General features: G+C 33.5%; 3 protein-coding genes across 4 annotated transcripts; 1 reads left to right on the top strand and 2 right to left on the bottom strand.

The window, feature by feature from the left end:
* Nucleotides 1-147: 147 nt before the first annotated feature.
* On the bottom strand, nucleotides 148-5,945 carry LOC18599458 (Tudor/PWWP/MBT superfamily protein). 2 transcript variants are annotated; one of them, XM_007029440.3, is made up of 4 exons: nucleotides 5,379-5,945; nucleotides 3,055-3,608; nucleotides 2,577-2,879; nucleotides 148-1,526 (listed from the first exon to the last, which is right to left on the bottom strand). In XM_007029440.3, exons 1-4 carry the CDS (start codon nucleotides 5,555-5,557, stop codon nucleotides 229-231), a joined length of 2,334 nt encoding a protein of 777 aa, XP_007029502.1. In that variant the 5' UTR covers nucleotides 5,558-5,945; the 3' UTR covers nucleotides 148-228. The 2 variants fall into 2 exon arrangements, with proteins under 2 accessions (XP_007029502.1, XP_007029503.3); XM_007029441.3 differs by having other exon boundaries at nucleotides 5,375-5,945.
* Nucleotides 5,946-10,588: 4,643 nt separating this feature from the next.
* LOC18599460 (uncharacterized) lies at nucleotides 10,589-13,907 on the top strand. Its single transcript, XM_007029443.3, has 5 exons — nucleotides 10,589-10,788; nucleotides 11,327-11,867; nucleotides 11,969-12,235; nucleotides 12,364-13,457; nucleotides 13,569-13,907. Exons 1-5 carry the CDS (start codon nucleotides 10,675-10,677, stop codon nucleotides 13,647-13,649), a joined length of 2,097 nt encoding a protein of 698 aa, XP_007029505.3. The 5' UTR covers nucleotides 10,589-10,674; the 3' UTR covers nucleotides 13,650-13,907.
* Nucleotides 13,908-17,377: 3,470 nt separating this feature from the next.
* Nucleotides 17,378-18,979, bottom strand: LOC18599462 (hexokinase-1 protein). The gene is made up of 3 exons (XM_018121537.2): nucleotides 18,739-18,979; nucleotides 17,947-18,026; nucleotides 17,378-17,623 (listed from the first exon to the last, which is right to left on the bottom strand). Exons 1-3 carry the CDS (start codon nucleotides 18,850-18,852, stop codon nucleotides 17,560-17,562), a joined length of 258 nt encoding a protein of 85 aa, XP_017977026.2. The 5' UTR covers nucleotides 18,853-18,979; the 3' UTR covers nucleotides 17,378-17,559.
* Nucleotides 18,980-19,334: the final 355 nt, after the last annotated feature.

Raw genomic sequence — 19,334 nt, forward strand, 5'->3', positions numbered from 1 at the left:
AATACTCAGAAACAGGGTCCTGTAAACGTGAAAACCTTAAAAGCTACAAGCAATGAATATGCTGATTACCTGATTGATCTAAATTATTGGAAAGAATGCAACCTACTCACCTTGACAATGCTGACAATGTAATGTTGGTGGGAATGCTTTTTGTCAAAAAGATGAAATTAGCAATGCTTATTTTGCTGACAATATTTAATGTTTCGTTGTATCAATGTACAATGTAATCTATGATGGATCTCTTACTACATCACTAGTGGAGAGAATCGCTTTACTAGCCGCTTTTGATGGCGGCCTATTGATCTTTTCAAGTAACCTACTGAATACTAGTTTGACAGGTATGCAAGCCACTGTTGTGGGCCCAGATGACTCTGGTTTGATTAATCCATCCATTTGACAGTTACCGCTATCATGTGTAGTCTTAGAACTGAGATTTTGCTCTATACCAATTGATGACAGAGTTCTTGTTTTCTGGCTAGAAGATAAGCTTACTTTCTTCGGGAACTTTCTTTGAAACTTCCTGTCGGTAGGAGAGCGGGGAACATGAGAGATGCTCTTTTTAACCAGGCCTGCCTTATACTCTGAACTTCCTACATTGTATTTCTTGAAAGATGGTTTTCCTTCATGATCCAAGGAATGGTATTCAGCTGCTTCATAACTACCCAATGCAAATGGTGGGTGAGGACGTGGAACCCTAAAATTGGTCCTCTTGGCGGTCCTCCATGCTGGTGGAAGTGAAGTATTTCCATCATGGTTAATTATTCCATTACTGAAATAACCATTAGTGGGGAGAAGGGTCTCAGTTGAACTGTCCTGTAGGGCTTCAATTTGAATGGGATGCCCTATAATTGCCTTCCCATCCAACTTGCTCATCAATGAAACAATAGGAACAGGTTCTTTTTGATACCCTGCTTGGACTTTCAAATCTACATCTATCAACATAGATCTTTTCCTCCCACCAAAATTACGATGGCCAGCAAATACAGGATCAAAGTGCCACACTTTGTCCTCCCACTCTCTTTTCACAGCAGCATGGTTCTCCCAAGGCATGCCTTCCCAATCAATGACGTTACGGTTAAAACTATTTCTACTTCTGGATGAATCCCTTGCTGTACGAGAATATCCTCTCCCATCAAAGCCAACCATTTGGGTCCCGAAATCTTTTGCACTCAGACCAGCAACATCAACATCATCATCGAAGTCATGATTTCTACGAGAACTCTGACCTAACAACCTTTGTCTGAAAGTTCCCCTTTCTTCGTGATATATCCCATGGGCAGGTCCATCATAACCTCTTATCTCTGCTGCATCCATGGATCTTTTTGCCAGATTCCGTATGTTCCTTTTCCCTTTTAGCTGCCACTTGGACACAGCTTCGTGCACAGAAAGATGATCGTGAGAATAAAAGTGAGGCATCTCACCAGAAAGAGATGACTCATCAGACTCCTCCAGGCCCACACTTCCACTGCCTAATGTATCAGGTCTTTGAAAGGCACCCAATCGAGTATCCATTCGTACAGTAGCACCTGAATAGAGAGAATCAGAAAATAATAAGAAAAAATGATAAATCCATTACCACCAATTGTTCAACAGGTCATGATGCTTTCCTGACTAAACATCATATTATTATATTAGCCCCCCAAAATTGTTATCTTCTCTTAAAATACTCGGTTTATATTATTTTCATTCATATTATTATATTAGCCCCCCACTTAATTAACCTTAGCTCAACCACTGCAAAAGGATATTTAAAATCCTAAAGAGAAAGGAGAGATTATCATTCCATATATAGCCAATAAACCAACATTCAAAATTCATTCTAGTTCTCCGCTATTACTTAAGTCTCACATTAGTTTTCAACTATGAAATTTGACTACTTTACACCATAACCCCTTGAGCAAATGTTGTAATAGTAAGTAAATTATTAATATAAAAGAGAATTTCAAATAGTTCTTAACAATCAACGATTACCAGTACCTAGTTTCTCTCCGTTATCTCTCTTTTCTGTCTTTCCCACTTTCATTAGTTTATTCAGCTTTTTGTCATTCTTTTTCCACCCACATGTGTGGGTGGCACTAAGCTAGTAGAACCCTTCCCAAAGTCACCCTGATATTACGAACTTACTTCCTGAAGCAGATAACATAAACATGTCAAAGTAAACAAGAACTCATATACACCTTCAAAGTAATTGACCAGAAAACAGAATCACAGTGCATCCCTAATCCAGGTTGTTTATTTAAGAACATATAAATTCCCTTCCCCCAACCACAACCTACGACTCAAAGAACATAGCTGTAGTACTGCAAACAAGTCCAAAGTTGTCGCAGAATCAATAATTTCAGAGAGGGGGAAATCAAAGTTAAGGCAAGTATGTTTAGAACTAAATACCATTAATGGTGTACAGAGAACAGCATGTGAACATAAGCTTTTCAAGATAAGTCGAAAGACAGCAAAAGCTGGATTGCATGGCTGCAGGATATGCTCTATTCTAAAGGTAACAAAACATTTAGCCAGGATGCAAGATAATCTTTCCAACACAATGCATGAAACTAGAGTTAAGACTAAAAAAAGTAAACCTGAGAGTGAAGTGATATCCTCATCCATATCTGGTTCAGTCTCAGAAGAATCAGACTCTGACTCAGATTCAGAGGAAGCTGATTCAGAAGAACCAGATTCAATGTCTTCCAAGAACTCTCTAGTATTATCTTCAATCAAGTGACTAGGAAAAGGATAAGAATCACATTCCACAAAACGGGAAGGTGACATCTCAATCTGGTTTGCAGGAACTTCTTTATAATCTAGAGCATCAAAAGACTCAGCTGGCAAGTACATGCATCTGCTCCTTTTTGCTCGGGAAGCACCTCCCATCTGCTCTCCTCCTGAAATAGAAGTAGAAACAGCAGCAAAGTCAGGTTGCAAAAAGTAAGGGAATCCTAATTTTGCCCTAATCTGCAATACTTAAACAAAAAGGCTGCCTCCCATCACATCTCTTGACCAAAAACTCCTCGGCAAATCCCTCATGTAACCTTTTCCTTTCATCTAAAAAAGATTTACCATTAATGTGAGTGGTTCTTCCCATGCTAGAAACTCTGCTGGAAGGAGATAGAGTACAGTCAACATCCAAAGCACCAAAAGATGTAGGCTTTTGTTTTGCGCATGCAGTCTTGAGCCCCAAGTCCTGCAATCCTCTCATCCGGGGTATGTTTTCAGAATGATCATTTTCCCAAATAGGATTTCCAACTTGGTCTTTTTTCAAATGTCTGGGGCTGCTCACTATTTCACCCTTGATGGAAGTATCTTGACTCCTGGATTGATTGGATTTTGAGTTCCCAGGTTTTCCATTACTAATATCTGAACCTCCAGAATCCTTTTTAGCAGAGCCAGATGATTTACTTCTTGCATCAGAAGGTCTATCCAATTTTCCTTGCTTTCTCAACAATTCCTTTTCAAGTTCAAGTGCATGAAGGATAGCATCTTCCCGTCGAGCATATTTCTCTCTTTTCTTGGGTGGCATACCTTGTGAGGATTCTGCCCTTTCAATGCAATCATCAAACTCCCCACATCGAAATGCCTTCACACGCTTAGACTTTTCTAAATTGTACCAATCACTGAGAAGACCAAAAAAATGAAAACATTCTTACAAGAATAAATAAATTGAAAAAGGAACAGTAGATTATACTTAATAAAAGAAAATTCTAATAAAAAATGGCTTTTGAACCAAAATTCAGCCATGACATCATAAAGACTATATCTTTAAAAAATATGCACAAAATGGAGGCAATAAAGCAAAAGGAAGTCACATGAATTCTCATAAATAGAATTACCACAGAAAAATAGTTGCAAACCAATGGAAACAATGCAAGTTGATAAAGTTATCAGCCTACAAATCATTTGCACATTTTCCACATCAGTTTACCAGAATAAGATAACTTTAAAAAATTTGCAGACTAATGGGGAGAGTACTTGACTGGATAGGGAAGGTATACGTATAAAAGAGAACAGGGGAAAAATAGTTAACAGTATTTCCGTACAACAGAAGGATTTTCCAGGAAAAAGTGAAGGGCATTGATTTACTAAACCAAACAGCATCTATTCTAAGATCACAAACAGTCTAAGATTGCAACAAAGTATAGAAAACTTTAATGAAACAAATGAGTGGCAGTCAATAGATTCTAAATAAATTGACAATCAAATTAGTATACTAGAGGTCAAAGGTGCAGCCTATATGCTATACTACCTTCTTATAAACTTAAATGCTAGTGGAAAGCAAAGTTGGTTTTGATGGCCTAAAACTTGGAAAGAGCACCTGCTAACTTTTTATTACGTAGAATATGCTTCTAATGGCAACATAAATACCATTTCTCCCAACTTCTAAAAATCAGGTTTAATTTGTATCTTTAACAGAAATGTATGACATATTAATCTAGCATATCCTGCCTAACATGGATAGTAAAGAAGCAATTAAATAAAATAACAAATATTTCTAGGTTCCATTGTTCAGAATATGGTTAAAAGGAAAAAAAATTTCAACAAGTAGAAGTATGTTACATAAGGGAGAAAATCATATCCTTTGTGGCCTTCCTTGACTTACATAACAGTCTAAACATCATTCTAGGGACATTAATGATGTCAAAACATTACGTTAGCCTTTCATTGAATAAGATAGCATATAATGTGCCATCAAGAAAATAAAATGTGTGTGTGGTGGTGCGGCGGTTTACAAATAACTTTCAGTTTTTCTTCACAGGTCCAACGTCCAAACGATAGATGAATAAAAGGTTTGAATGGAATGTTCTGATAAGTTTTCCTCCCTCTTCTTCTCCCTCTCTTTAATCGGAAGTCATAAAGAAATACAAATATATATATATATATTCTAGCCCTAGAAACCATGCAAGATGGAGCTAGAACTACCTATACTTAGATCTGCACAAAACTTTTTGCAGGGTACAAAGGACTAGACTCTGGAGTAAATCATTTGATTATCACAACATTCTAAGAAAACCATTAACGAATCAAACCCAGTTCCATATCATAACAAATCATTAAAATGCTTCATTTGTCCTTCACCTCTTATATTTGTAGATTTTTCTCTTCAAGATCAGTTAAATCTTAACATATTCGTACATTAAGTACATAAGACTCAGAACATCCTAACTAATTTGCCCTAAACTCTCCTAACATTGACATAAATCACGTTAAATATCTATTCTTCCACTAGTTCAACTCTATCCTAAATCCCTACTAGCCTAGGCTTCTAATGATAAAAACTCCAAATTTATCTCCTTTTTTTTTTTATTTTGCATGCTAAAACAAATTAAGCCAATAAAATTCACAAATTATTAAAAAAAAAAACAGAAAGCCAATTATAAGAGACCTACACGCTGGCATCCTCTCTGCCAAGAAGTTTGACCGGAGTCCCGGTCCTCGGAGACGTAAGATGAGACGCCGGCAACTCGTCGGGCCCCAGTATCTTTCCCGGCCACCATGAACCGTTCCTCCTGCGTACCCACACGATCGACCCGACACCCCCTCCATCTGATCCTGCCCCACTCTCCATCTCTACCTCTCTAAACTCTCTTACTCTCTCTATCTTTATCTCTATTTCTCTAATTTCGGTACAATTAACGATTTCCCATCTATACCTATAAAAAGAAACAGAAACGAAAGGAAAACCAACAAAAAAAAATAAAAATTTAATTAAATTAAGGGGTTTCAGCCTCCGGCGAAGAAGAGGGAGAAACGGAGGATCCGAAAGCGGGATAAAGCGAGGGATCCGAAAAGGGGGATTCGGGTGAGGGTGAGGGTTAGGGTTAGGGTTTCCATTCAGAAATTAGATTTGGGGATTTTTGTTCATTTCTAAATATTTTTTTAAAAAAAATTGTCAGTTGAAATTTGGAAAGGACTCTCTCTCTTTTTCCCTTCTGTGTGTCTAGAAGTTTCTTTTAATTTTCCGTTGATGAATATTTTTTATTCTAAAAGCGTGCTAATCGTGTGTAGGATTTGGCCAGAGCCAGACGAGAACACGTTGGGGCACTCCAACCGGTTACAAGTCTACCTACAACAAACTACAAACCACCGTTTTTGTAAGCGTAATTTTCTTTTTTTAATCCACCCTAATTTCTTTTTTGAAATTAAAATAAATTTTTTAATTATTATTTTGACCCAATATTCAATTTTATTTATTGTGTTTGTACTTCAAACTTGATCAATTTTATCATTATATTTTTCATTTTAATTGATTTTCAAATAAAACTAATAACAGAATTGCAATATTTTACATAATACATATTTTGTTAATGCAAACAAATTTTGTTAATTTTGTTACTCTACTTTTTAGTTCATTAGTTTTTGAATACAAAATAGTAAAATTAAAATATTTTACAAAATATTTTGTTAATATAAATGATAAATTTTCATCAATTTTATTATTTTATGTTTAAAAATTAATAAAAATTAAGAATAATAGCGACAAAAATCGACTAAATTGAAGTATAGTAACAAAATTTAATATTGACTTATATAATGACAAATTTGATCTTAATTCCATTGTTTTTTTTTTTACTAATATTGTTAAATTTTGTGATTTTGTTTATTTTAATACAAAAACTATTTTTTTTTTTTTGTGGTATTTCCACCTCTAATATTAATTTTTGTGGTATTGCCCCCAAATCTAAGAAACCCTGCCCATCTTTCTTTCTTCCATTCCTTCTTTCTCAGACCTTCACCTTCTCTCTCTCCATTGGAGCAACCATAGAAGTAACCAAAAATAAAGAATAAGAAAAAAAAAATTTAAACTAACAAAAATGTAAAATCCAAAACTCATAAACACTCAAATCCGTAAATCAATATCCATTGATCCTATGGACCCAATCATCGTAAATATATGATTTTGGATTATTTAATTAAAATTTTTATTTAATTCATAGATAAATTTGAATTTGAATTTTTTTGAAATTTTAAGTTTTAATAATTCAGTCTATGTTTCGGGAGTCTTTTTCTTTATCGACCGATGATACTTGGACAGGTAATATGCATCGGCGGTCCTTGTCTCATTAATAAAATTATAATTTGACATCTAATTTTAATTTTTTATAAAAATTTTTAAACTTTTTTAAATTGTTACGATTTTAATCTTTTAATTAAAAACTTTCATTAAAATGGACAGAAAATGCTTATGCAAAGAATTAAGATTTTTTGAGATAACTTGATTAATTTATTTTATTAAATTTATTTAAATATATATATTTATGTTGTAACAAATATTTTTTATAAGATTTATTTAAATATATGTGCACCTTGGAAATATAGGAATTAGATAATCAAAATCAAGCACTTAAAAAAAAAAGGATGAATTTAAAGATTATTCACACCTTGCGAAGTGTCAATGGGATTCTGGATCAACTGGCAAAAGATGGAGTACTTATTTGTATCTTGTGCTGGTGTTTTTTCCGAGATTATGCTTTGGTGATAGATGATTGTGAGTTTTCTTTTAAATGCGGGTTAGCTTCTTAATTAGGGATGTTATTTTTTTAGAGATGTCAACGGTAAGATACCTGTTAATTTTGAAGTACTCAAATTTAAATTTTTTTTTTTAATTGAGAAAGGGAGGATTCGACTAGTAAGATTAAAATCTGAATATTTTTTTTGAAATTGAAAGAATGTGATTTAAATCTTGCTCTTTAAATAGGAAGATCATGCCAACTAATGAAACAAATATTTAAATACTATTCAAATTCGAATTTGATTAGTAAGGTACCCGAACTCTACAACTATCCAAATATTTTTAAAATTTACTATCCAAACTTGAACTTATTACCATCTCACTATCTGGTAATTATTCAAACTTGTTTAAAAACTCAATTATGTAAAAAAAAATTATTATACTTTTTATGCTAACCAATTACTCAAACCCGAATCCGTATATAATAATAAATTACATTTTACATCCATACAATTCACTAATAATTAAATTTATAAAAGCAAATAAACAATAAAATTTAAATTTAAACAACCAAAAACTAATATCTCAAACAACAACTTGAATAATCAAAAACACATATCTCAAACAACTTATAAGCTCTAATTATTATTTCTATTATGTTCTTATTTGTACATATAAATAAAAGGTTTTTAATAGTTATTATCACTTAATAGCAATACTTTAATATATTCTATTGATATAAGCATAAATGTAACACTAATAACATTACAAGTTATAATTTTTGTAAATAACAAGTTCTTTTATATAATAATGATAACTAACAAATTATTTTATCATAATAAGTATATAATAATATTTATGTATAAATTAAATATATTAATATTATAATTCATTCGTATAACTTATTAATACGTAGGATATAGGCATAGTAATTATTATTAAATATAATCTATTTAATATGTTAATAAATATATAGTAGATAGTAATGTTTATATATAAATAAATATATTAATATTTATAACCTATTAACATAACCTATTTATATGTAGGATATAGGTTTACATAAGCAACACAATACTATATACTATAGGTGTAATATTTATTAATGATATATTAATATTAACATATAACTTATATCTATTTAAAAACTTATAATTACATATTCCATGACTTTAACACGTAATCATATTATTTATGTTCTAAATTTGAAATGTAAATACTTATTATATTTAATACAAGTATAACTAATTGTTATATTTAATCAGTATTTTAAAATATATATAATAGTAATTATATTCCTTGTAATGTGATATTATTTAAACATAATTAATAATTTAATAGTTTTATTATTTAAATATATTAATAACGTATCATTAATAATTTGATTAACAATAATATACTATAAATGAAAAATTCCATTTCTAACATCAATAAAATTTTACATATTTAATTATCTATTATATAAGATATAATATATAATTGGGTTCGAGTATCGGGAACTAAGAGGTGCTACTTGACCCCTACCTAGATTCGATACTAGTTGTAAAATTACGAAATTAACATGTCCCAAACCCGAATATAGGGTACTTTAATCTTATATGATTGGGTTGAGTACTCACAAGTATCCTATTATAGGGCAACCATTGTCATCCCTATAAGAATCTTGATGATGGTGTTTTTTCTAGACATGAAGGAAATTTAAAAATTTCTTTGGTAGAGTTTTTTTTAATGAGGTTGTGTTTATTTTTTGTAATGCAATATTTGATTGAAGTATACGGTTTTAGTTTTATAATCGTAAGTTTCATGCTGAAAGGGATTATTCCTTATTTATATTAATAAATTTACTTATAAAAAAAACAAGGACTCAAATAAAACAATAGAGAGACCTTGGAGTATGCTGCATGGTCTAAAGTTTAACTCAAATGTTGCTTTATTCGTAAGGGATGGTGAAGCCATGATGGTTGCGAGTTTTGTGGTTGGAAACTTTACTAGTGGCGTGGTACTCATGGATGCAAAAAGGATGTTACACAACTCATGCGTTTATGAGGTGGAATTGAGGGCTGTTACATGGGCGGTGATGATGTGTCTAGAAAGTAATATTATGCTTGATGAGATAGAAGTCAACAACCTCTTAATGGCTGGATGGATTTCAAGTAAAAATTTCAAAGGGGCTTCGTGTTTATTACTAAAGGATTGTGTTGTTTTATTGGAAGGGATGGCAACTCAAATTGTGAAGCATGTGCTTAGGAAAAGCAACATGGTGGCTCATTTGGTAGCAAAGTTTGCTAAGGATATGCCAATAAATCAATCTATATGGAAGGATGCTTCTCTCATACCAATCTGTTTAGAGATTTTGTGATTAAAGATGTCTTGTTGATCAATTAATTAAAGGGTGTGTGGTGGGCTTGGATTTGGTTAGTTGTATTGCATGATTAACTTGGGTACTCATTTTTCTTTACTATGATTTATATTCTACCAAGTTTTTTAATAATAAGGTTTTTAACGAGGCTCATCTTTCATGCATTATGCAATATTGTGAGTAGTAATTATAATATATTATGTAAAGTCGCTCACAGTGTATTGATATTGATGAAGCAATGAAATATTCATCTTTCTTCAAAAAAAATAAAATAAAACAATAGAGGGGTAAGGATACAAAAAGTGAAAGTCCAATAGAGTTATAGTGCATTTTTACCTATACTTGGATCTCGATAGAACCTAGAAACTTTTTCTTTGGTGTGAATATATTGTGTTCTTAGAAGGGACATCTGCATTGACCCAATAAAAGCCTGGCCCAAGTTTGGACTTTGGATCATTGCAATATACCATCAAACATATTTCTTTAATTGGAAAAAGAAAAAAAAGATATATAATAAGGAATGAAATTAAAATTTCTAATTGTTGGAATTTTTTTATGCAAAATGGCAAACCAATAATTTGTATTTAATTTTATACATGGAATTATTTTGGCAGTCATGTGACCAAAAATAGTAATAGTAATAGTAATAAAAAAAACCCACAATACCGTAAATTCAAATTTCAAATGCAGCCGCTCCAACGGTCATATTGTCTAGGGTTTTCCCCAACGTCTCTTTCTTCCTTTACTCATTTAAATGCCGCATTTCTTCCCTCGCCTCTGCTACATCAAAACAAAGAAAAACCTTTCTCAGTAACCAAACAGGAAAAGCAAACTCTCTCCGTTTCTTTTCTTTTGTTGACCATCGAAAAAAACAATGGATTTCCATTGCCTTCCAAGGAAAGAGCTCCAGACTCTTTGCAAGAAGAACAAGATCCCGGCTAATATTACCAATGTTGCTATGGCTGATGCACTCAAAGCTCTTGAGATTGTAAGCTTTATTTTTCTCTTTTTTGCAATCCTTAAATACCCAGTTTTTATGTCTCTTTATATTTTGATTGGTTGCTAGGAAAGTAAAGGCAAAAAATTTGGCTGCCGTTGATGTTCATGTCTGAACTGTTTCATTTATGTGATTGACAATATAAAATATCTCTTCTGTCAATCAATTTCTGGACTTTTATGTTTTTGAAGTTTCAAAAGTATTTAATTTTCAGTGAATTTACAATACCCATTGCTAGATTTTTTAATTGTTGAAATGGTTCTGTTTGGTTGCCAAGGAAACATGGGGAAAAAGAATAATTTTGTTGAATAAAAAACCATGTTTCTTAAGAATCCATTTACCTGATAAAATATTCAGAGGAAAAGACTCATTTTCTTGAAGCGAAAAACAAGAGCCCAGTTTGCTAAGGACCAAGTTCATTCATTTTAACATTCATAGGAAAACAGAAGGCTTATTTTCTTGAAAGCCCCAATTTTGTAGAAGAACTCGATTCCCTGATAGTAACATTCTTTGAAAATCATTATTTCAGGTTGAGGGACTTGATGAGTTCATGAATCAATCTCAATCCCCAGAAAAAACCATGAACAAATCATCCCAAGAAATCCCCTCTACTGTGACTAGGACGTCGACACGGAGAAAACCTACCAAGGAAGAACCACAAAGCAGCCAAACAACGACCCGAACCCGCAGAATAACAAGAAGAACTATGGAATTGGACGAAGAAAACAAGAATGTGAATGTGCCTGAGACTCCCGTCGTGGCTACTACTACCAGGAGAAGGGCTCAAAGAACTGAGCCTGAAGTTGAGGAGCAGAAGAAGAGTGATCTGCTTGAAACTCCAGCTTTGCAGAGTAACAGGAGAAGGGCTGGAGTGGGATCTACTAGGAGGAAAGTGGAGGCTCAGAAAGACGAAGGGTCAGTTCAGCAGGGCTATGGTACGAGGCGGTCAGTAAGGTTGTTGGAGAAGTGCATGGAAGGGTTGAGTTTGAAGGAAAGTGGAAGAATGGAGCCTGTGAAGATTGACAAAATGGTGGAGGATGAAATTGAAGAGAACAAGAATCGTCAATCTGGTATTCGTTGTTTTAATGAATTTGAGATTTCAATTTTCAGATTTTTTACGCACTATCTCATTACTGAAGTAGGATTGATGAGTCTGATCATGAATATACAGGAGCTACATCAGACGAAAATTTGGCTCGAAATTTAAGTGTGTCCCTTGAAGGTGAAAGGGACTTGAAAGATGATGTTCACAATGCAGAAAATGATTGCACAGTGATATCTGAGGCTGGTTCTCCAAAACCTGATAATTTGGACTGTCTCTTAGCCTTAGATACAAAAGATGCATCCCCTGATGAGAAGACCGATGAGTCAGATGCCTATTTGGCTGAAGGTGCTGACAAGCTGGCAGATATGTCTGATGGAACCATAGATCCAAAGGGTATGATAGCTCTTTTATTCCCTCTTTGGAATTGTCTCAATACGCCAACCTCCTTGTTCAATTTGTTAAAAAAGGTTTATCTATCCATTTATGTTTTCCCTCAGTAAATGATGGTTGTCGCATTGCAGGATATGATGATGCTGTCCCTGAAGACTCATATGAGATTGACAACTCAAGTGAGGAATTGGTAGCTGAAAACAATGGCGGCTCTCATGCTGATGAGAACACTGAGGTCTTGGATCATGCTTCATCTGCAGAATATGTGGAGCCAAAAGAAGCTGTGATTGGAGAAGAATGCCAGAAGTTAGTTGGCAAAGATTGTGACATTAATGTAGTTAATGATGATCTAGCCAAACTTCCGGAAGCTGAAGAGTATGATGATGCCAAAGCATCTCAAAATGCTTCAGCTATCCCTGAAGGCTTTATGGATTCCTTGGAAAAGTTGGGAAATGAAGAATCTGAGGATGATCCAGATCAAATTGTTGCTGTGTCAAATATTGTTGATTCAGACATTGATGATAACTCAGGTTCTGACAACAATACTTTAGTTGATGAACAAGAGGAAGTTCCATGTGAAACAGCCGCCTACTGCTCTGACGATCCAATGAGTAGTATGGTGAATGAAGAAGCATTGATTGATGTAAATGTAGCTGAAGCTGAAATAATCCATGTGGGAGAAACTTCAATCTACAATGCTCCCCAATCAGTTGCGGTTGATATCTCAGTTGACCAGATTCTGGATTATGGTGATGCAGAAGCATTGGTTGATGTCTGCGTAAAGGCAGCAGAGGAATTTGCAGAGACCACCCAGGAAGTCCCTCCACTGGAGAAAAGTCCCACGGCTGCAAAGCTAATGAGTCCTTGTGCTTCTCTTGTCTTCAACAGTGCAATAACAAGCTCTATACCATTGTCACCATTGACAGCTCAATTTTCTCAGCCAACTCGTTTCACACCAAGGAAATCTTCAAGCAAGAAACAGACAACAATTCCAAAGATGACGCAAGTTTCAGATAACAATAAGGAGAACATTGACAATAACAGCGAGAAGGAAGTGGAGCCTAGCCTGGCAAAGGTGAAGAAAAACAAGAACATCATTGATGAGGAAACTATGCAGAAATTGGAGGATATGAGTCTAAGGACTCTAAAGAAGCTAACAAAGAAGTTTGACAAACTAAAGATCGCTGACCATAAGAAGAACAAAGAAGACAAGAATGACAGTAAGGTGAGGTCCATTTTTTTACTCCTTATCTTTGCTTGCAAAGTCATTATAAATAGTAATGCTTTCCGTTGCTTCAGTGGTTAGTAACTTAAATTCTCATTGATCTATGAGCAGTCATTTGGGAAGACCAGACCGGCCTTGCAAATACTGTCACAGAATTGTATACCTGCTGGAGAAGCAGAGGAGGAAAACTGAAACAAGTATAGAAGAGAAGCATGAGACACTACATTGATAAAAGGATTCAAACCTCGGTTCGTTGCCTCCCTTGCTGGTTTTTTCTAGCCCAGCAACCAGAGATTACTTTGATGGCTATGTTTGGATTTTACAATAATGTTTTTTTGGGTCCATTATTTTGCTAATAATGAGTGTAAGATGTGAGATAGACCAATTTTGCATATTAGTTGTGACAAATGTTTTCAATTATCTTAATCCCAATTATATGTTTTGTTCATACATGAATGACTACAGGCATTAAGGAATATTAAGGAAGTACAGTATGCAGACGTCTAATTTTGATAGATGTGTAGGAAAGGAATCTAATTTGATGGTATATTAAGGGTTTGTTTGGCTCGGTTGAAACTTTTGTAAGAAATATAATAAAAAGAAGTTAAGATTAGGATATATACAAATTAATTGATAATATTTTCGTTTATTTTTAATAAATAAAAAAAATTATTTAACTTCATTAATTTCATAAGTTTTAAATTAAAAGAAATAAATAAAATAAATTAGAAATAGAAAAATGAAATCAAGAGGAAAAAAAATTAGACCAAATAAAAATGAAAGTGAAAAAAATATAATTTTTATAATGTAAAAAAAAATCTCATTAAATAAATAGTTTCTTTAAAAAAACTCAATTGTGTTTTAGGATTTTTTGAATCGGTTTTAGGGTTTGATGAATTTGGTTTAGGATTTCATGCATCGATTTTAAGGTTTCTTGAATTGGACTTAGGATTTGGTGAATCAAGTTTAAGATTTTTTGAATCGGTCTAGAGTTTGGTGAATTGATTTAGGGTTTCTTGAATCGGTTTAACAAATCAATTCAGGTTGTGAATTGGGTTTTAGGGCTTTTTAAATTGGGTTTTCGGGTTTGTGAGTCGATTTGAGGTTTAATGAAGTGGTTTAGGATTTCGTGCATCGATTTTAAGGTTTCTTGAATCGGGTTTAAGATTTAATGAATCGTTTTAAGGGTTTAGTAAATTAGTTTTAGGGTTAAGATTTTTTGAATCGGTTTGGTGAATCGATTTAGATTGTGAATTGATTTTAAGATGTTTTAAATTGGGTTTAGGGTTTGGTGAATTGATTTTAGGATTTAATAAATTAATTTCAGGGTTTTCTAAATTGAGTTTAGAGTTTAGTGAACTGGTTCAGGGTTTAGTAAATTCATTTTAGGATTTGTTGGGTTTAGGATTTGATGAATCGATTTTAAGATTTAATGAACCAGTTTTAAAATTTGATGAGTTTCTAATGAATCGGGTTTCTAAATTTTTTTTGAAAAAGCTTTGATAATTTCGTTTAAAAACTCAAATAATTTCTTTTAAAATTCGGCCTTTCTCAAAGAAGAATGTGCCATTTACCATAAAAGTTTAGTTGTATGATTGGCTATTATTAATTTATTGAAAACAACTATGAATCATGCCATTATATTCTTACCTAACTAACAAATATCAATTACCATAATTAAGCTTAATGCAGTTTGGGAGGCCAAAAATTTCAAAGAAATTTATATTTCGATAATATTATTTGATATAAAGCCAAATGTTTTTAAAGTTTGGCGGTTGAAGATACTGCTTTGTATAAGAACGTTATATAGATGGAAGAAAAAGAATGAATTTAATAAATTACAGCCAATTAGATTATGCTATTATATATTTTATGTGACTAATTAAGCAAAAATTACACTATAAAATCATTACTCTCTTGAAATATAAAAGAGGAAGAATTTTGTTAGTGTTTCTTAAAAAGATGTTCAAAAAAATATTGCTTGCTTGCTTGCTAGCTAGGAAATAGAAAAAATTATGATTTGGTAAGAGCAACAACATTGACACCTGATGAAGTTACCAATTGCAGATATGAACAACAAAGCATGCAAGTAATTGGTGTGTGTAGCTGATGCCGAAGGATTTTCCATGAACAATGAGGGAAAAACTTGCTTGGCCCAAGATGCATGATTATATGGTAATTAATGAAAAAGCCTCTGTTGATGAATTAGTGCCTCAAAAGGCAAAGGTGAAGGAAAAACATCAAAATTGTATCATACAGGATGTCATCCTGAAAGAAGAAATTATGAGTCTGCATGAGGAATCTAATGATGTTAGCCAACAAGTTTGGTAAATCAAACATTACCAAAGTATGAAGAAGAAATATATGAATGTCACTAAGCTGCCTAACCTACAAATATACCACCACTATTTGAGAGACACTTTTCTCTTCACACTCTATAGTCATAATCTGAGGGCATTTAAGGGCCTTTACCAGGCCAACTTTGCCTTGCCTTTTCCTTCTGCAGAGCTCAATCCAACCATCCCATAAATGTTTCATCTGAATTTTTTATGCACTACGTCCCTCTCCCAGCATTGATCAATGGCCATTTCAGATTCATCCAAATGATTTCTTTTTGCAATTAATCTAACTTATGGGTGCAGCCATGCAAGGAACAATAAGGTTATTGTCAAGGGTATACCATAAAAAAACTTATATCAACAAAGATAGGAGTAGATCAAGCCTACATCTTTAACTCAAATATAAGGAAGTATTAAAAGTCTTCCTTTCCTGCCTAGAGCAAATGGTCTTAGTAGAAAAGCTAAACCATAGAACATAGGGTTTTCATTAGTGAATACCCCACTATAAATTCTAGAAGCCAATATGAGAGAAAAAGAATTTCCAGAATTATTATGAGAGAATTTCCCGAATTATGGCTGTTGTCTTGTGCAATCAACCTTAGGTGTGACTCTCGAGGAATTCTAGGTGAAGTCTTTATGTTCCTCTTCTTATTCTCTACTTCTCTGCACTGTTTTAGATTTACAAGCAGTCCTTGATCATTCTCTTTAAACCCTAGAGGAGTCATCTCTCAAAAACCTAACTAAATCTACACCAAAGCAACTGCTTAGTTTCAATCCTAACCCTACATCACTATTTGCAGTACCAAAACAGCCTCTAGACAAGCTAGTTACCTCCATTTATAAAGGCAGGTTGAACCTACACTACACATAACACTTGCCATATTTACAGGACCCTGACTGCAGGCTTCTGTTATCAATCAAAGCATGGTAAATTCAAGTTTACTAGATTTATATAAACAATCCATCAATACAAGTCCCTAAGTTGGAATAATGGATTAAAATTGCACACAAATGAGATAATTAAAGTTAACCTGTCATGTAGTATGATAAGTAGGTTTTATGAAAGATTGATCTCCAAAAAGTTATTGAACAACATAAGAAAAGCTAGTTTTACATTTTGTGAAATGGACCTTGCCTCCAATTTATATTATGAAAAACACTACAAAGACTTGAAGCCTTCCAATTAGCACACTTTACAAGGCCATCTTTTCACTATCATAATCTCTCATTGAATACTCATTCAACTATGAAAAAAAAAAAAAAAAAGAGTAGACATAGAAAAAGAAAAAAGTATATTTCAATAGTCTTTAATTGAATATGGTCTACAAACAGGTATAATAAGTAATGGATCATCAGAAAGCAGGTGTTAATATTGCCCAGTATCTCCAAACATCAAACAAGGAGCCTCCCGTGATGATTGATTTAATAATACATGCATAACCAACTCACTTTGGGGCTTGGAATTAGCAGGTGTCTCCCCACCATAAGTCCAAGCAGAAAATCATGATAAGCAAACAGTACAGCTTTCCAGTAGTAAAATGAATACCATTAAATAAAGAATAAAGAACCGTGCAATGCACATGATAGAAAACCAACACGTTAAAATAATAAACGATGGTCTACACAACAGTACTGCCAAAAATTCTTGGTCATGCTTATTGCTAAACAGAAAAGAACCTTATATCAGTAGCATTCAGAATTATACATTTGTTATGGAGACAGGGATCCAAATCCGAGAGAAAATGCATTAAATGGCACTTCACTCAAGCGTCACCTCTCTTTGGTGGATCCAGCTGCAAATACATGTATGGTTCTGTTGGTTCCTCCCTGCACAGCAGCAAGCATTAATCAGATGCTGCAGAAAGAACAAATTTTCATAATGGAAGCAGTGCATTCCTACAAAAATATATATGAGAAATACTTCATTTAGTGTCAAATTGAAAAGCTAGCAAGGTGTGACTGAGCTAGGATCCAGTTTTCAACATCTTGAGAGTTGAAGACTTTGGCAAATAGAACAACTTAGAGAACTACCATTCAGTCAATTGCATAACTTGTATAGTTGTATCTATAAAATAAACTAACCTGTGATTTAAATCAACAATCATAAACCTTTTTAATTCATTCCGATATATTCACTCATGCAAACTCACCCAGGTTTAGAGCGCATGCATTGCCAAAAGAGCTTAAAAGGTCCTGGAACTGTCTTAAATGGGTTTCCCTCAAAACAAGCCTGCACCAAACAAAAGTAAATTGAAACAAGAATTCTGATCCACCAATCTAACTAGTCAGAGTTAAGCTCCATTTGATTGATGCGCTTTGCTTTTTGCTTTTTTCACAAAAAAGGAATAGAAAGGAAGAAGAATAGAAAACCAAAACCAAATAGCAAATTGTAAAAGCATCAACTAAACGAGCCTTAAAAATGTCAGCATAATGTTATTACACAAGTGCCATGAAAAAACCTTTTAAAGAGTGTCTCGATGTCTATAAATATAAGCTGTTCACTTCATGGAATTTTGCAGGACTTGAAAAAATGTAATTCCATAATATGCTTCATAATGACAACATTATCTTCATGGCTCTAGCCTATTAAAATAAAATGAAATAAAGAATAGCCATAGAAAAAGTTCCTTCCTTTCTCTTCAAAAATTGAAGATTGGCAAAAACCCAATTTCATTCAAAAAATTTGGTAAAGATCTTTCGATTTTTTTATTTTTTTTTTGCTCAATCAGATCCGACTTTACAGCTTCAGAAGTCAAAACTTACTAGTTCCCCTCTATATGTAAACATTTCGACCACAAAATACTTTACCTACGAAATATACAAGAGTTTTTCCCATTTTTCCACATAGCTGAAAATGAAAACTATCTCATTCTAATTGAAAAAAATTAAGAGCAACCACAGAGCCAGGAGGAGGAGGAAAAGTTAAAGAGTGAGAAACTTACTTGGATAACATCTTCAGCTCGATCGTTGCAACGATGAGCCTTGGGCTGTCGATGCTCTCCTTCTGGCAATCCCCATGGACTCTCTCTCCTAGGAACTGGCCTTGTCTCACTCATCTTCCTTCTTCCTTCTTCTCTCTGCAACTCTCGTTGTTTTTTCGTTTTCAGCTCTGTCCCAGACCCAGTCTCTCCCACCCAAAACCCAAAGGAAAGGTATCCTTTTCCATTCTAGCACACTTCGCACTGGGTTTGGGTTGGGCTCTGCTGGCCTATGTATTTACGTTGTTTGACATCAAGAATCAAAGAAAACATTGATCAATTTCATCAATTGTGATGAGTCAAACCCAAACCCATTATTTTCAATAAGTTCATAGCATACTCAATTTTTTTTTTCTTGCATTGCTTCCTTGATTTGTCGATAAACTTTTGATTTTCAACATATTCATTTCCGTATTAATATCTTCATTGCCATTGGAATGCAGATTGCCACCCACATGTTTGGATGTCACCATTGAAAAAATCCAAATTAAATAGAGCAAACACACAAATTTGTTAGAGACAAAAAAAAGGGTTATAAATCATTTTGACATGTTGAGGTT

This window comes from Theobroma cacao, chromosome 5 (assembly GCF_053813885.1).
Source record: "Theobroma cacao isolate CCN51 chromosome 5, ASM5381388v1, whole genome shotgun sequence".
In the NCBI taxonomy this organism is placed as follows: Eukaryota; Viridiplantae; Streptophyta; class Magnoliopsida; order Malvales; family Malvaceae; genus Theobroma; species Theobroma cacao.

What these genes read in the sequence shown, in the direction of transcription:
- LOC18599458 (XM_007029440.3), bottom strand. Translation starts at nt 5,557, where the DNA reads ATGGAGAGTGGGGCAGGATCAGATGGAGGGGGTGTCGGGTCGATCGTG. An exon ending in AAGAACCACTCACATTAATG is followed by an intron (nt 2,880 to 3,054) that starts GTAAATCTTTTT and finishes CTTCTATTTCAG; the next exon opens with GAGGAGAGCAGATGGGAGGT. An exon ending in GGATATCACTTCACTCTCAG is followed by an intron (nt 1,527 to 2,576) that starts GTTTACTTTTTT and finishes CTCTCTATTCAG; the next exon opens with GTGCTACTGTACGAATGGAT.
- LOC18599462 (XM_018121537.2), bottom strand. Translation starts at nt 18,852, where the DNA reads ATGAGTGAGACAAGGCCAGTTCCTAGGAGAGAGAGTCCATGGGGATTG. An exon ending in GAGCTGAAGATGTTATCCAA is followed by an intron (nt 18,027 to 18,738) that starts GTAAGTTTCTCA and finishes TGTTTGGTGCAG; the next exon opens with GCTTGTTTTGAGGGAAACCC. An exon ending in TGCATGCGCTCTAAACCTGG is followed by an intron (nt 17,624 to 17,946) that starts GTGAGTTTGCAT and finishes GCTGCTGTGCAG; the next exon opens with GGAGGAACCAACAGAACCAT.
- LOC18599460 (XM_007029443.3), top strand. Translation starts at nt 10,675, where the DNA reads ATGGATTTCCATTGCCTTCCAAGGAAAGAGCTCCAGACTCTTTGCAAG. An exon ending in CACTCAAAGCTCTTGAGATT is followed by an intron (nt 10,789 to 11,326) that starts GTAAGCTTTATT and finishes TCATTATTTCAG; the next exon opens with GTTGAGGGACTTGATGAGTT. An exon ending in GAACAAGAATCGTCAATCTG is followed by an intron (nt 11,868 to 11,968) that starts GTATTCGTTGTT and finishes ATGAATATACAG; the next exon opens with GAGCTACATCAGACGAAAAT.